This window comes from Phoenix dactylifera, chromosome 12 (assembly GCF_051530095.1).
Source record: "Phoenix dactylifera cultivar Ajwa chromosome 12, Ajwa_hap1_PhDact_Kaust_v1.1, whole genome shotgun sequence".
NCBI lineage: Eukaryota > Viridiplantae > Streptophyta > Magnoliopsida > Arecales > Arecaceae > Phoenix > Phoenix dactylifera.
In genome coordinates, this window is record NC_143201.1 from 23,470,155 (window position 1) to 23,485,910 (window position 15,756).

A 15,756-nucleotide genomic window follows, 5' to 3' on the forward strand; every position below is an offset into this window, starting at 1 on the left:
CGATAGAGAGCAAAGATTTTTTCAGGGGTGGAGTATGGACATGGATGTCTCGGTTATTGCCAAAGGCTTTCAGACTAACGGATTCCTTGCGGAAATCCTTGTGCGAGAGGATGCGAACCGGAAGCCTTTGAATTCTTTTGGTGGTTTCCTGATTCCAGTTCTCATTGTGGTGTGGGGTTTGAGACATCCGTAGACGTCGTAACTCGTTCAAGCTGGGGATCGACTTATTCCCCCGCGCCATGTGTCCCAAACGTGTATCCCGCGGTTAGTGTGATGATTTTTGTACTTCTGGTTCTGTGTTGTGCGCTATCGTCTGCACTGCCTGTGTGCCCGGCTGGAGCGTGGGAGGGATCACGTGCATGCCAGCGGCCCACGTTACGTGGGCTACCGTGCCGCATCGCTCTTGATGCGGGTCGTTCAAAGGTGCAAGCCTCGATTGTCCTGTCTGTTTTTCAATGAACATATATATATATATATATATATATATATATATATATATATATATATATATATATATATATATATATATATCCTCAATATGTATTGCATGACGCCTGTTTTTTATTTTTATTAATAAATTGATGCAGATAAATATAATTGTATTTGCAGCAAACTCTTGCGGTTAACCCTGGTAGATGGGTCGATGGCCGTTTTCTTCAGCGCTTGGTGGGATCATTGTAAAGCAGGGGTTGAAATTACACCTGCTCCCATGAGACCCAAGGAGGGGTTGAAATTACACCTGCTCCCATGAGACCCAAGCAGGGGTTGATCACAACGTGCCAAGCGGTGGGCGAGAGTGATGGTTCTTACGACATTGTTGGTGATGCTGAACGCTTAGCATGTTGTGAGGACTACACATGCAAGAGGCAGCACCAGTCCGACTCGCCCACCTTTGGTGGTTTGAACAACTAGGTTTGCTGCCCCATTTTGCAGGTGTGGTGGCAATGGACGACCTGGTAGAGGCCCACAACCGGCTGCTACTTCCTCTACTCCCCCTTCCTTCGACGTCCTGTGTCGCCCTCCTACTTTTCTGAGATCTTGCTTGGTGCTTTCTCCCTTTCGGTCATTGAATCCCTTGAACTTTGTGCAGAACCAATGAATCTTTCAAGCCTTAGGCATGCATGCCATTGGCCCCTTCTCCCACTTCATCGCCAGCCAGGCCATCTTCAAGTTCTTCAAAGTTGATGTGTTTATGTCCGTGTCATCAATGTCGACATCATGCAGGTCCTTTAGTGACTTGGCCTTTCTTGCATCCGTGCCCTGTGCTTCGTCAAGATCTGCATCATCTGCCTTGGGTCTTCTCTTGATCTCGTGGAGACTACCGGCTACTGGATCTCCCATTTTGCCATTGGCCTCAAGCTCCCTTCAAGTACCCTGATGATTTTACCCCTCTTGATGGATCACTGTGGGTTTAGGGTTTAGGGCACCACTGCCTTTATGACGTTATGGGCTCCAATCTCGGCACCATTCAGCTTCTAAATGCCCTTCGATTGAAGCTCGTCATCATCATCACGCAAGATTTGAGCCATGGTATAGATTTTCTGGGGAGGCTCATGGAGGCACTGCATTGCTACTTGATGCTGTTTGATGCTCTAGGGGATGGGGCAAAGGCATCAAGAAGCGGCAGCCGGTTGGAGAGGAGTCGCGATGGGAATCTTAACTAAATTGGTTGACAGGATTCTGATCATCTGAACCCTTTTTCTATATTGCTACATTTGGTGGATCCTGCTTGAGGGTAACCAGAGAAAAATTTGTTTTTAGCACTACTGATTAACTATATGGATCTGTGGATCTAGAGTTTTTATTGTCATCTTCATGAAAGCTTTGTTACCATGTTAATTAGCTAATTAGCTCCAAAAATAATGTATCAAAGCTCAAGGAGCTACGGCTATGATTCCATGTTGATTATTTATACAACAAGCCAAGGTAACCATGTTGGCTAAGACAAGTTTCTTGCACTCTTCCCTTACTGTAAATGATGTGCGATATCATCGAGCGGTGAAACATTGTCGTGAAAAGAGCCAAGAGGTGGTCGTCACCTTCTTGAGCAACGAAAGATGCAAGTGAAACCGGTTCAACCGCTTAATGGATACCCACCGATCCTGGACTGCGGCAAACGATCCGTGAATTGAGGGGAAAACGGAGCCGCAATGGGTTGCAATACTCGGTACAGCAATTAGGTCCATCTACTTGCGCCACGTGAAGTGCTGCTCTACGCACCGTGCATAGCCAAATTAGGGTCCCTCAGTGGCAATGTTGTAAATCCGTGCCTATTTGAGGCTACCGTGGTGTTCGCTGGACTCAAAGGTACATCTCTCTCTCTCTCTTCCCGGCTGCCCTTTTGGAGGGAGCCCAGAAATCATTGAGAGAGAGAGAGAGAGAGAGAGAGAGAGAGAGAGAGACGCGGCGCTTACCATCCCCTTCGTCCTCGGACGGCCTACAGCGGTAACGAAAGATGGCGCCCAAGGCCGACAGCGTCGAAGGTACCCAACAAATCCAACCATCAATCCTTTCCTCATCCCAAAATTTGCTCATTAATCTATTCCGATTCGATGCTTTCGCAAGCCCTCTTCTATTTCCAGTGTGGTTTATGACCTCCCTTTCCTCTTCTCATCTCCAGGCATCGTTCTGAGCTTCGTCAATGAGGTAATCCCCCTTCCCTCCCTCCGTTCAAGAGTTGTCTTTCTTCTGAATCAAGAGTTGGCTCCATTCGTTGCTCATGCTGCTCGACTGTCATTGATCTGATTTTCTTCCTTTATGAATAACAATGTACGGATTTTGTGCGATATACGAGTATTCGTGTTGCCGTTTAGTTAATTATTCGGAATGGTGGAAGGGAAATTTCTGCTTTCATCCACTGGGATCCGATATTCTATTCATTCTTCTCGCAAAGAAATTCTATAAAATATTTCTTGAAATGTATTGGTTTATGGGCCTACAAGACTGAACTGGGATGCCAGAATTGTTATGTATCTGTTTTCACTTGATTTGGATAGAATCACGTCAGTTTCATCTGCAATAATGACCATGAGTTTTTTTTATCAATACTGACTATGAGTTTTTTATTCTTTGTCTGCATCTATCGTTATTGTTCACCCAATGCTAGTTTAGAGCATGTTACTTGGTTGTAACATAGAGTTTGTCACAGAAATTGCCATAAAATATCTTATATTCTTTCCTATTGTTATATTTTTCTCATATTTTGGAAATTTTTCCAGTTCTTCTTCCAATACCTTATTTAAGCACATCATTTTTTTAGTTTTATATCAAACTATCTTAGATGAAAGAGCATGCTGAAACATCACGGCAAGGGGATTTGTGCTATGTATATAGCCAAATTTTTGAACACTATGAAACGTTCTTAATCTTATGGAAAATCAAGAAAAAATTCCCTGTTTCTCATGTATTCATGTACTCATATGTGTTAAGTGTAATGTTGATTTGGAATGAAGCTCATGCAACTGATTTACTCATCCTAGCAATTTTGTAATTTTTTGATCATTCATATATTATACTATGCTCATTATATAGCTTGGTCGTAAGTTATTCATGAGTCTATTAGTAAAAGTATATGAACCCACCTGTTGTTTGGTGGCTTTTATTGCCTTTTGGTTTTTCCTTCTGTACTGACTACAATCTACAGGATACTGTGATCTTTTGAGGAATATGATAGTTGTTTGCCACCCCATAGGATTGAACTTGGGACCTCTCCTAATGAGAGAAGGGTGCAAACCAGCTAACAGCTGTTGGCCTCCAGTACTGTGATCACTAAAACTGTCTGAGATACTCTATATGAATTCATGCAATGGGCTAATAATGGAAGAGTTCTCTGTTGTAAATCCCTGTTGAAATATTCTATTTGTGTTCTATGAAAAAAAATGCTCTTCAATGAAAGTTCTATAGTGTGTTATATTTCTTCTTTTTGAACTACGACTTAGTGCTCAGATAACTCCAGATTGTGGAAACATTAAGGAAACATCATATTGCATCACCAAACATGTCTCAGAACCTTCTGAGCTGTTGTGTTAGGCAGTGAAAGGTTGTCATCTCATTGTAGATGCTATGCAGATGAAGCAATTATAATAGCGCATAGCTCAATAGATGCCATTGCATGGGATAATGCACTTTTAACTCTTTTATCTTTTGTTTACCTCAAAAAAAAAAAAAAAACTCTTTTATCTATTGTGAAGATGATGCTTGCTAAAGCCTGTGGATGAGGAAGCCTTGCTATTGAAGGTGTTTAAGTGAACTGGGCACATAAGAAGTTTATCTCAAAGCAAAGAGGTATAAATATGTCAATTAGAAGCTACAAGAAAGACAACCTGATGCGAGTTATTGCTGTTATCTTGGAAGAAGGAATAATAAAGTGAGGATGTTCTTATTGCTGCCAAAGAGGCATATGAAAGAATACATCATTGGTTGAAGAGTGTCTTATTTCCAATTCAATTACAGATCTACATCGCTATAGTCTAATGTGAAAATCTCTTCTTTGTCGTTCTTTATTACAGAGACATTTGTGGCATCAGTTGGGTGAATATGGACCTGTGATTCAGAAAGCGAGGCTTATTCTTGTGGAAGTTTTTAATGAGGCATTTATTGTAAAACCATCATTAGATCTAAATTTTCCTGCATAAAATATCAAAAAGCTTAAACTGTGTTATATCCTAAACAAGATATGTTCTCATAGATGACTGAGGTTGAGGTTTTGATGATGGAATCTGTAGTTTTCAGCATACATCTAGCAGACATGCAAGGGGTCAGTTAAATATATATTGTTTTAGTCTGGTGAATACTGTGAGGGATTCTATTTTCTCATTTTTGTTGTGATTATTGGTCTACTTTTGCCAAAGGATTGTTTAATTAATCAAAACAAAGATCTTGTCAGCATATGAGAATGACACAATAGAGAAAAATGTTAAATCTCCACTGCAAACCTTTAGACATCTGATGTGCACATTTGGTTTCAAATAGTGTACATTCGTTGAGATCTATGACTCCTGTATTGTCATAAGACATTAAGCACCATCATTTAAAAACTTGGTTGTAGTCTATGGTTCATGCTTAACTCGTTGGTGTTTTTGGCTTTATTTTTATTGGTTATGTCCAAATCTATTAAAAAATAAAAATAAAAATGTCAAGAAGTTTTATAAAATAGAAATAGATTAAATCTGGAGAAAGAAAACTATATTACAACTATTTTATTATGTGTATATATGTATTGTGCATATATACTGCAAGCATGCATGTCTATACTAACATGCCTTAATCTATATCTTTTGTCTATATTATAGAATGAAGATTGTTGTATCTTATTTTTATTATATCTTGATTTATCAGCTTGTAAATTTATAATACATGTCGCTCAGTATGGTAGTCAAGCTCTTATTGCTGCGTAAATTTACTTTTAATGTACATGGGCATAAATCCCTTCTTAAGGTTGCCTCTGTTTAACATCCTTTTGCTCTTGATGGACTTCGGTTGAGAACCAACACTCCCTCAGATATGCAAATGGTCTCTTTGCCTAACTGCTGGTATCATTACCCTGCATTATTGTGGAAAAAGTCACAAAATGGTGTAAAGAAAATTATGGTTCCTTAGTTTCAACTGTATTGCTTAGCGTTTAATATTTGATAATAGTGGATTACTTGGTTCTCATAAATAAATGTTCAAAATTGAAATGAAACTCATATTATCTTGGTTTTATTTGTGTATTTTCTTTAATCTGATTTTGCTTTTTAACTTCTTCTTTGTTCCCAAATTCTGTAGAAGTGCTATTCATGTGGAGAAGTCAACATCATGTGACAACTCATAGATTTACATACATGTTTTAACCCATCAACAAAATTATTTTTGTCAGCAAAATAGGCCACTAAATTCTCAGAATGTTGCTGATGCCCTTCAAAAGTATAATCTCAAAAAGACTGCAGTCCAGAAAGCATTGGACACATTAGCCGATAGTGGACAAATTTCATTCAAGGAGTATGGCAAACAGAAGATTTACCTTGCTCGGCAAGATCAGTTTAAGATACCTAATGGACAAGAGCTTGATCAGATGAAGGAGGAAAATAGCAAGCTACAAGAAGAGCAGAAAGTCCAAAAGAAAGCGATAAGTGATGTTGAGGCTGGTATGGTTCTATGGCATTTTTGTGATGATAGTGAATGTAATAACCTAATTTTAGTTGGAGGGTGCCAACTGGCTCGGTTAATTAAGTTTTGGGGTGTTGGATTCTGGTGACCTGGATTTAAATCCTGCCCTCATCTCAATTTTGGCCGGGTTTCCTCCTGTCCTAATTCTCACAAAACTTAATTTTAGTTGCATATATCTGCTTAATCACGAGTCTGCAATTCTTGCATTCTGAAAAGCAGTTTCCAGTAAATATTATCAACTATCCAATATATGTTTCTCCTTGCAGAAATTCGAGCTCTGCAGTCAAACTTGACATTGGAAGAGATACATGCTAAAGAGGCTAAACTCCAGATTGAGGTACACATGAACACGTTTGATACTCTTCACTGGTAATAGATTGAAATACATACCTTGTTACCAATAGTAAATTCTGAAACTATTATATCCAGGTCCATGAAATGGAAGAAAAATTGAAGAAATTGCGTAGTGGGGTTGTTTTGGTGAAACCAGAAGACAAAAAAGTTATTGAAGAAACATATTCTGAGAAGATCGGTCAGTGGAGAAAGCGCAAGAGGATGTTCAAAGAGCTATGGGATGCTATAACTGAAAACTCACCCAAGGATATCAAAGAATTTAAGGTTTTTCAGATGGGTCATCCCTTTTTTATGGTTTGCCATATTCCCTTCATTTTTTTCACGGGACGTGTTTGTTGGCAGGAGGAGCTTGGTATTGAGTATGATGAAGATGTTGGAGTTAGCTTGCAGTCCTATTGTGAATTGTTCAATCTCAGCAAGAAGAGAAGAACGGCCTAGTAATATATCTTCTACTATGTTTCCTGGGGATTGGGCTTTGTTCTTTTACCCCCCTTTTTTTCCCTCCCCTAAGTAAATATGTTGGAGCAAATTGATCCTTCGTGTATTCTAAAGAGAAAGGAGATAATGATCTGCAGTTCTCCCATCTAGTTTTAACCATTGTGATAGTGCTGTAGATTAATGCATCACTTTTTTTGGATAAACTGGATGGTTCATGCATGCCTAGTATGAATACATTCCGTAAACTCAGAAGACAACTAGAGAGTTGGTCCAAAGAACACCTTTCGAGGGCTCTGTCACAAACAAAATAATTCGCCTCTCGCACTCCAAATGGACGGGCAGCATCGAGTATAGTTTAAATAGTCTAACTGTAAATCCAGCTGACCACCGTCGTCAGGTGCCATTCTTCTCGGGGCTCTCCAAGACTGCCGTTTCATTACCTTAGCTAAGCTTTCAGAAGTTAAATAAAGCAGTATATTGGTTAGAAGGGCAAGCTATGGTCCTTGTAGACCGGCCAAACCATGTTCAGACAACTCTATTTTCTACTGACATGATTCAAGACAGAAATGAGCACAAACTTCGTTACTACAAGGCTAAAATGGTTTTTTATTTCCCCCTCCACTCATCCAAGCACATGAAGCAGACATCACTACGGAGCAAATTTGCACTACCTCTGTCAATACAACAACATCAACACATTGAATTTACAAAACTCACACCGGGTGAAGAACGAAAATAACTAATGATCCACCTATGAAACAGCATACCGGATCTTACCTAAACTTAATTTATCTTCTTCGACCCCTTGAAAATTGCAGCTAAAATCCTCTTCGGGTCCTCATGGAGACCGCTTTCTTCCATACAAACGAGTGTCGCATGGGCAATTTACCTGCAGGATCCATCTCAGTTTCAGAACCTGCGTCGGAATAATGCATCGCAGTATTATGTTCATTTCTTGATCTTAATCCCAGATTATCCATCTCCTCATGCAAAGAGTCATTCACATTATTTCTTCTTGGCTTTCTTCGGTAGGCAGGCCGAAGGTTAGAGACTGGTTGCTTGTCAGACAAACCTTCATCTGTATCTAAATCACTCATCGGTAATGGTTTCGCCCCAAAATTCCGATCCTCCTCTGTCTCGCTGCCACTCTTATCAAACAAAATTTCCTTCCCCTTCGGCCTTGGCGAGCCCAGTTCATTTGAAGCCTTGTTTATATCCTGCAAAGGAGAAGGAGCCTCGGCGGAATCAGAGCTCGAAGAAGATGAAGATCTCTCCAGCCATGTCTTGGACTTCTCTCTTGGTATCTTCGTCGGTGTTTCCTCTTCCGACTCCGAACTGTATCTTCGGACAGGATCCGAACTGTATCTTCGGACAGGATGGATCTTCGCATCGTCTCCAACTCCGGCCAAAGTTTCGCTATCCGGCTCGCCAGGGACTTTCCCTTGCGTCTCTGATCGGGAGAGCTCGACTGCAGCCCTGGCAGCTACTGCAGCATATGCGGCAGACTCAAATGCGGCCTGTGCTGCGCTCACCACATCTTCGTACTGCCGCCTTCCTCCCAATGACAAATTCTCTCCCCGATCCAATTCAGACAGCTTGTGGGTGGTATCCGATGGCAAATTCACCATTGGCTGGCTTTGGTTCCTTCTCTGGTTCAAGCTTGGATCCTCCTGCATCAACGAAGCCAAAAGATAAGCGATATGTTCAAAGATCGGTAATCCAACATCACCAACCAACCTCTGGAACCTCAGAAGATGGTTCGCCGAAATCCAGTTTGATCTCTTTCTCGGCGGCGATCTCCTTCATCACCTTCTCTCTGTTTTCCAGGCTTGGCTGTCTGGTTGACAGCTTCTGCACCATCTGCAGAGGATGCGAAACGCAGCACTTCTTTCAAGAAAACGAGCGGCAAGCGGGTGAAGAAATCCAGAAGGTGAGAACATCGGAAGCAATACTACCTTAGGATTCACACCACAGTTGTTACGCAACTCCGCTGCAGCAGTGGCGAATTCCTTCCCGAACTTGGACGCAAAGATGCATCGAACGCTCTGCAGCTCGGGCAGGTCCCCGCACCTCGACCCAGCAAAGATGAGGCTGGAGATCGCCTCCCGGAGCTCCTCCGGGCACTCCCTGCGCTTGCGGCAACCATACCAAAGATGTTTTGAGAAGAAGCACAAGAGCAGAGGAGGTGCCGCTCCATTAGACCAACCGATGAAAAGGAAAAGAGAAAGACACACCTTTGGTGCTCCAAGAGGACAAGCCTCTCCGTGATGAGATGGCAGCAGCCTTCTATCATCACAAACGCTTCCAACATGTTCTGCTCCTTGATCACAAGCTCCACCTGCAATACATGCACCGGAAAAAACAGAGAAGAAGAAGACAATTAGGACGCAATCGAATCAATTTTGGTATGAAAGATAGATAGATGGGTGATTGATTCGTGGATCTTGACCCGAAGGAGAGCGCGGTCGATATCGCCGAGTTGAAGGATCTGGGCGACGTCGCCGCGGGCCTGGGCATACCGGAACCGGCGGCGGTTGCGGAGGATGGCGAGGCGGTACACGGTGAGGCCCAGGAGGGTCTTAAGCTTGGACGTCTTCCTTGAGCCCCTTCCCAACAGGAAGTCCAGTGTCTTTCCCATCTGCTCCTCCTCTCTTCTCCCTCTGAATTGCTCGCCGCCGGCTGCAGAGGCTTGGGAGCAGTGTGGGAGGTCAAAGGAGCTGGTTTTTGGTTGTGTGTTACCAGTCCACTACCGGTGACTTATATGTTTATCCGCTTCCTTCCTCTTTTTTTTTTTTTTTTTTTTTTTTTTTTTTTTTTTTTTTTTTTTTTTTTTTTTTTTTTTTTTTTTCTCTCCTAAAAGTAGAGATATTATACATAACATGTACGGATACATTCAAAAAAAAAAATAATCAAAAAACAGTACATCACGGAGTGCACTGAGCAACTCCACCCCTCCTACCCAGATATGGTCCTCCGAATGGTTGGCAACAAAAGAAGCCACCTAATGGTTAGTGCGTAATAGCTCTTTGAGTAATTCGCTTCCTTTTCGGCCAAGAATTTTAGATTGTTGCCTTAGCACGGTTGGCTTCCAAAAATATTTTTAGATAAAATAAAATATTTAATAAAAAAATTAAAATATTATTTTAGTTTTGCCAGAAAGCTAAAAACGTCTATTTGGTTGGACCTTCTCCGAAAAAAATAATTTTAACACTCGTCGAAAAGCTATTTTAGTTTTATAAAAAAAATTTAGACCAAAATATTTATGATAAAATTATATAATTAGAAAAATTATCTCTTTATATCATAATGCATGAAAAAATATATATTAATAGATAATAATAATAATTATAATATTTTATATCAAAAATTTATTATACTATAAATATAAGATTATATTATATTATATCATAACATATTGATATGTTATGTAATATAATATCAGATTATATTATTATTATGCTATAGTATATAATATTATATTAACTATATTAAAATAATATCATATTATGTTATAATAATACTATGTAATGTTTTTTATGATTATTTTGCCATATCAAAAGTACTTTCAGTTTGTTTGCCAAACACACATTAAAGTTCATACCACTTTGAAAATGTAGTTACCAAATAACAAATAGCTTTTTACAAATATTTTACTTCAACAAAACTTTACTTCAACAAGCTTTACTGCTAATGGCTCTGCCAAACGGAGCTCAGCGGTTTTCTTGAGCAGGCATGCAGTATGCTGTTTATGATTCGGCTCGAAAGTGATGGGCCTGCTGGACTTTGCATGCCAGTAGTCAGAATGGTCGACTCTGATGTGGTTGGGCGTTATAAATTGAGGTCAGTGTCCGAGACTCCGGTGTCATGGATGTGGGGGAAAAAAATAGTGCCAAATTGCTAGTTTGGTATTGTTTATTTCGGAGATAAGGCAATGCCAGCTGAAAAATATTTATGATACCGTATCAGGTAGTGAGTATTGAGATATTTGGTCATACCTCCCCTGCATTTGTTATACTAACAAAAGAGTTCATAATGTGTGTGCACTAGGGGTGGCAATCGGGTCGGGTCAAGCATAAACAGGTCGGGTCAAATACAGGTCGGATTAGAAAACCATAAATCTGAACCCGACCTGTTTATTAAACGGGTCAGGAATTGCAAACCTGAATCTGACCTGTTTATTAAACAGGTAACCCGATCCGACCCGTTTAACCTGTTTAATAAACAGGTAACCTGTTTATCCAACCCGACCCGATCTGTTTAGACCTGTTTAACATGTTTAACCCGTTTAACCCGTTTAACCTGTCCAACAGTTAAATGGGTTAAACGGTTTAAACGGATCAGACATTTAAAATCCGTATCCGACCCAATTAATAAACAGGTTAAATGGGTCGACCTGTTTACGACCCGAACCTGTTTAGGCCAAACCCAAACCTGTTTATGGCGGGTCGAACACGGATCGGATTGGCGGGTCGGGTCATATTTTGCCACCCCTAGTGTGCACCATCATGTATAAGTTCTACTCTCTCTCCCTCTCGCTCTCTCTCTCTCTTTTCAAAAAAAAAAACAAAGCCATCGGCCCCTTATATGCATTGAAAACCACGTCCATCTATGGATTGGTAGCTGGAAAGTAAAGAGTTTTCCCCACGAAGCGCAATCCCAATATCCCATGAACAATCTCTCTACCCGAAAGGAGAAATTTGGATGGTAGTTTCCTACTTGCATTAGTAAATATTTTCTGGCCAAGTAGCTAATCATTCTTAGAATAGGAAATTAGCATTTTGGAGTTTTACATTAGGACTCTTTCTTCTTCAGAATATTTTACTAAGAATTAGACACCAAAAGCAACGGCTGATGTAGCTTCAGATTTCGACATAGAGATGACCACATACATCTTAATTAAACATAGTCATTATTTTAGTGAAAATTCTTGTTCCACATTAGATATTCATCATCTGATGTATTTTATAGAGAAACGACTAAACTAATTTTTTTCTGACAAACCTCTACTCTGTATAGGCCAAGTTAAACTAACGCTCTCACTGTTTATTAAAAGGTGTAGCTATGCAGTTACCAAATAAAAAAGTATAGCCATGCGTGCCCATAACTTAATTATTCTTCAATAATTTCAATAGCCCATAATATTGAGGGCGCCGCCGTTGGTAATATTTTTAGAGGGTATTGATCGGTACTTTAATTGGGGGTAAGGACCAGGTTGAAATCTCGACATTACCTTGATGCCGGCCGGAATTCTCATGCCCCAGTTATTAAAAAATGACTATAACGTCAAGGGGATAAGATCAAAAGATACAACATCACATAATCCCATGCAAAAAACGACCCGAAAGATATTATTTAAATTTTTTGATCATATATCAGTACCTAAAATCTATTCAATATATAACCGAGGTGGAACTAAATATATGTCCACAAATTTAAGCTCTGGCTTTCTCGCCTAATCCGTTTAGGTCACAGGTCGGATCTGCTTTGATACCATTTTGTTACAACTTAAAATCTTACCCAAAAAAGCCGAAAAATATTATTTGGATTACTTAATTATGTATAAGTATCCAAAATCTATTCAGTGAATAACTGTTGTGAGGCTAAACACAGACCTACATGGGTCATTACACATGTTAATGACAAGCGCTTGCAAGCTGGATGGATAGATGTGATCAAGCCAGGATGCTATTGCTTCCAATGTTAGTCATGCTACGGCTTTCTCTTGCTGCTTCATCGACGACTGGATCGAGATCGAGATCGATAGCACAGCTGCTGCTGCATTAAGGTCTAAAATGGCTTTTGAGAACGAGAAGTTGCTCGGCACCTCATTGCGGAAGGTCCGAGCTGGCTTTGCCAGCTGTGGTAGTGGTATCACGCCTTTCTCAAAGAAACTGTACGTAAGACTCTTGCCTCATACGGCTCCGTCCTGGAATCTGGACCTCCCCTTTCCTTTGATCAACGGGTCCTCGAACTCATGGAGGTTACGAATCATTCAAAACTACAAGCCATTTAATAAAACTCATTTTGGAATGGAAAGGGAACTTATTCTAGTTTATGGAGACGGTGCAAGTTGACATGGGGCCATCAACCTGTCAGAAAGCATCACAGCCACATAATCATCTGGAAGCCAGGTCATGAGATCAATTATGGATTGCAAATTCTCGAATGTGTCCCTGTATATAACTTTTATGATTAATTCGTTAAATCGTGCCACGTGCAGAAGCAATAAAATTTATTGTTTGTCCGAGGCCAAATGTGCGTATAAAGTCTCATTGCCTGCCTGTCTGTGTGCTTGTGTACATGTAACCGCTCACATTGGAAGAATCGTTTGTTTAGAGAACCAAAACATATACATGGGGACTGAAATTAAATCCCCTTTTAGGTTTGTCTTCCCCTTGCATTTTAGGCAATGGTGCTGCCCATGGGTAACAAAACAGGGCACATATTAATAAGGGTGGCAATCAGATCAGATCAGGTCGGATTAGATATGAGTCGGATTGAATGGGGCTTAGATGAAAAAAAATCAACCGAAATCTGACCTATTTATTAAACAGGTTAAAATTTTAGATATAAATATAATTTATTTATTTAATAGATAATCTGGTCTAATCCATACAACCCATTTATTAAACAGGTCAAGCCATATTAAATGGGTTAAAAATACTTTTAACAAGTTGAATGAATTTAAACAGATTAAATAGACTAAGCATATCGGATTAAACAGATTAGAAATAGATTAAGTAGGTTTCAAATAAATTAAATAAGCTTTAAGTAAGTTAAATAGATCGGATGATGACCGACTCAATTGTCAAATAAATTGAAATGAGTTAAATGAGTCGAGAATTTAAACCTAAACCTAACCTATTTGATACATAGATTTAGACTAGTTATTGATCTGCTTATAATCGAGATTTATTTATATCAAATTTAAATTTTATTAAAATGGATCGTTCGCATTGAATTGATGGATCTAAACATAAATCGCCACTCGCCACTCTTACATGTTAACGGTTTTCTTCCTATGGGAGTAGGTAAAGTAAACTATATTTTAAAAGAGGCGTCACTCATTGGGTCGTGATTTCGGTTGGAAACTCACGGCCGCTGCGTCTGCCCTGACGCCCGCGCCCTCGCTTAATTCTGGTTGTGTCCGGCTGCTCCTCGCACGCCACCGCTTATTTTTCCGATTCGTGCGAAGTTGCTTGCAAGAAACAGAGAGGGGAGGATAACCTCAGGATCTCTCCTCAGCTTGACCATGAACCGAAATCTAGGAGAGAAAAGAGGAGAGGATCCAACATATTCCAGTGGCACACTTATCCTTCTAGTAGAATTGCTCCAGTTTCTTGCATATTAAGGACATGTTTGGCCTGCGAGCTTGGTAAGTCCAACTGCACTACTTAATAAAATCATGATGAATGAACTTGGACACGTTTCTATTCTACCATATCTACTATGTAACACCAACTCCTCTGTCAGTTATATATGCAAGGTGTGTCCAATAATCTATATTTCCTCTTCCACATTTTTCAATCTTGTATTCCATCCGAATCTCTATCAGTCTGCGTTACCCTGTCCAAGTCCTTTATCTAATGTTTATCCAAGTAGTTTTTTCTTTTGTTTGAAAAAAAAAAAGTACATGACTTGTGTGCATTCTAGTATGATACAAAAAGAAAGTGCACATGAATACATCCTATTTCTTGTATTAGACATCATGGCTGCTGGTCTATGATTTTTATTAAACAATAAAATCAGTTTTATACAAAACCCCCTTATTAAGCTCTATCTAAGAAGCACGACTCTCCACACGAAGACTCACGTCAGTTATGGATAGGTTTGAACAATTAACATTGCAAGCTAGTGGCAATGTATGTTTGGCGTTTGTTTGAGCACCCAAGAAAATGTAGTGGAGGATTTGAAATTCCTGGCTTTCCCTTTCCCTGCCGCTGTCGTGCACTTCCAAGCTTTTGTTTTAGCTGAAAGGCCAGTAAATTGCTCTTTTAATCATTTGAAATGAGACAAGGAGACCAAATGACCAATGGAGTACAGTTGAGTGCAGAAAGGGAAGGAATCAGGAGGTTGTAAGTCGTAACGTCTCTTTCTTCTTCGTCTTTCAAGGAGAGGGACTGGAAGTTAATATTACTTTTGGGTGGGATTTGGCTGCTCGGAATTTGTCAACATGCTCGCGTTCCAGGAAGTTGCTCGTAAGAGAAGTTATTATCACAAACCCGTCTCGTCCACGCTGTCTATAAAATGACAGAAAGAAGAAATGTAATTATGCTTCGGCCACCTTCCAAAATCCATCAGAATATTCACCACTTGGTTTGGTTTTTTGCCCCCTCTTCTTTTTAAGAAGAAAAAAAAATCATGGTTTTAGTAATGCTAATAGGATAACAAAGAGGCTGGACTTGGCTATAATAATACCATTCTTAATATTTCTTTCACAGCAGTTCTTCTTGAAATAAAATAAAATATATATGCAGACCGTTTTAATATCATATAATGTTGTATTGCACAGTTGTTATTAGACAATATAATCTAATATACTCTCATATCAATAATAGCATTTCAAATTTCTCTTAAGATTCTGAAATTATCATCATACAATAAAAATTAATGGTCATAAAGCATGTAAGATGGTCATTATTTATGTGATGACCCGTGCGGGCGTGTGTTTAGTCCCACATCAGTTATTCGCTGGGTAGATCTTGAATGAGGTCCTGAGTTGTTACAATTTATGAGATATGTGTGTATATATCCTTGTAACAGAAAGAGGAATCCTTTCTCCATTCTGGCTAAAAAGCTCTGAGGCTGATTCTAGAT

General features: G+C 39.7%; 2 protein-coding genes and 1 long non-coding RNA gene across 5 annotated transcripts in view; 1 reads left to right on the forward strand and 2 right to left on the reverse strand.

Annotated features, from left to right (window-relative positions):
* The window catches only part of AHP2 (Tat-binding protein 1(Tbp-1)-interacting protein (TBPIP)), a 21,424-nt gene extending 14,329 nt beyond the window's left edge, over positions 1-7,095 (forward strand). Inside the window, exons 1-6 of one of the 3 annotated variants that reach the window (XM_008782935.6) lie at positions 2,341-2,483; positions 2,621-2,646; positions 5,858-6,125; positions 6,414-6,484; positions 6,577-6,765; positions 6,844-7,095. In XM_008782935.6, the coding sequence (XP_008781157.1) occupies positions 2,456-2,483; positions 2,621-2,646; positions 5,858-6,125; positions 6,414-6,484; positions 6,577-6,765; positions 6,844-6,939 (678 nt within the window). In that variant the 5' untranslated portion in view covers positions 2,341-2,455 and the 3' untranslated portion in view covers positions 6,940-7,095. Of the gene's footprint in view, positions 1-273; positions 424-2,340; positions 2,484-2,620; positions 2,647-5,857; positions 6,126-6,413; positions 6,485-6,576; positions 6,766-6,843 lie in introns of those variants that run through there. The other 2 variants (XM_088709183.2, XM_088709184.2) reach the window with 2 other exon arrangements.
* On the reverse strand, positions 501-865 carry LOC149751563 (uncharacterized). The gene is made up of 2 exons (XR_016398096.1): positions 740-865; positions 501-701 (listed from the first exon to the last, which is right to left on the reverse strand). It is a non-coding gene; the product is annotated as an uncharacterized LOC149751563 (long non-coding RNA).
* A 426-nt stretch (positions 7,096-7,521) lies between the features above and the next one.
* Positions 7,522-9,787, reverse strand: LOC103700966 (uncharacterized). The gene is made up of 5 exons (XM_008782877.6): positions 9,389-9,787; positions 9,174-9,277; positions 8,895-9,066; positions 8,677-8,799; positions 7,522-8,609 (listed from the first exon to the last, which is right to left on the reverse strand). The coding sequence occupies exons 1-5, from the start codon at positions 9,575-9,577 to the stop codon at positions 7,758-7,760; spliced, it is 1,440 nt and encodes a 479-aa protein (XP_008781099.3). The 5' UTR covers positions 9,578-9,787; the 3' UTR covers positions 7,522-7,757.
* Between the last annotated feature and the right edge of the window lie 5,969 nt (positions 9,788-15,756).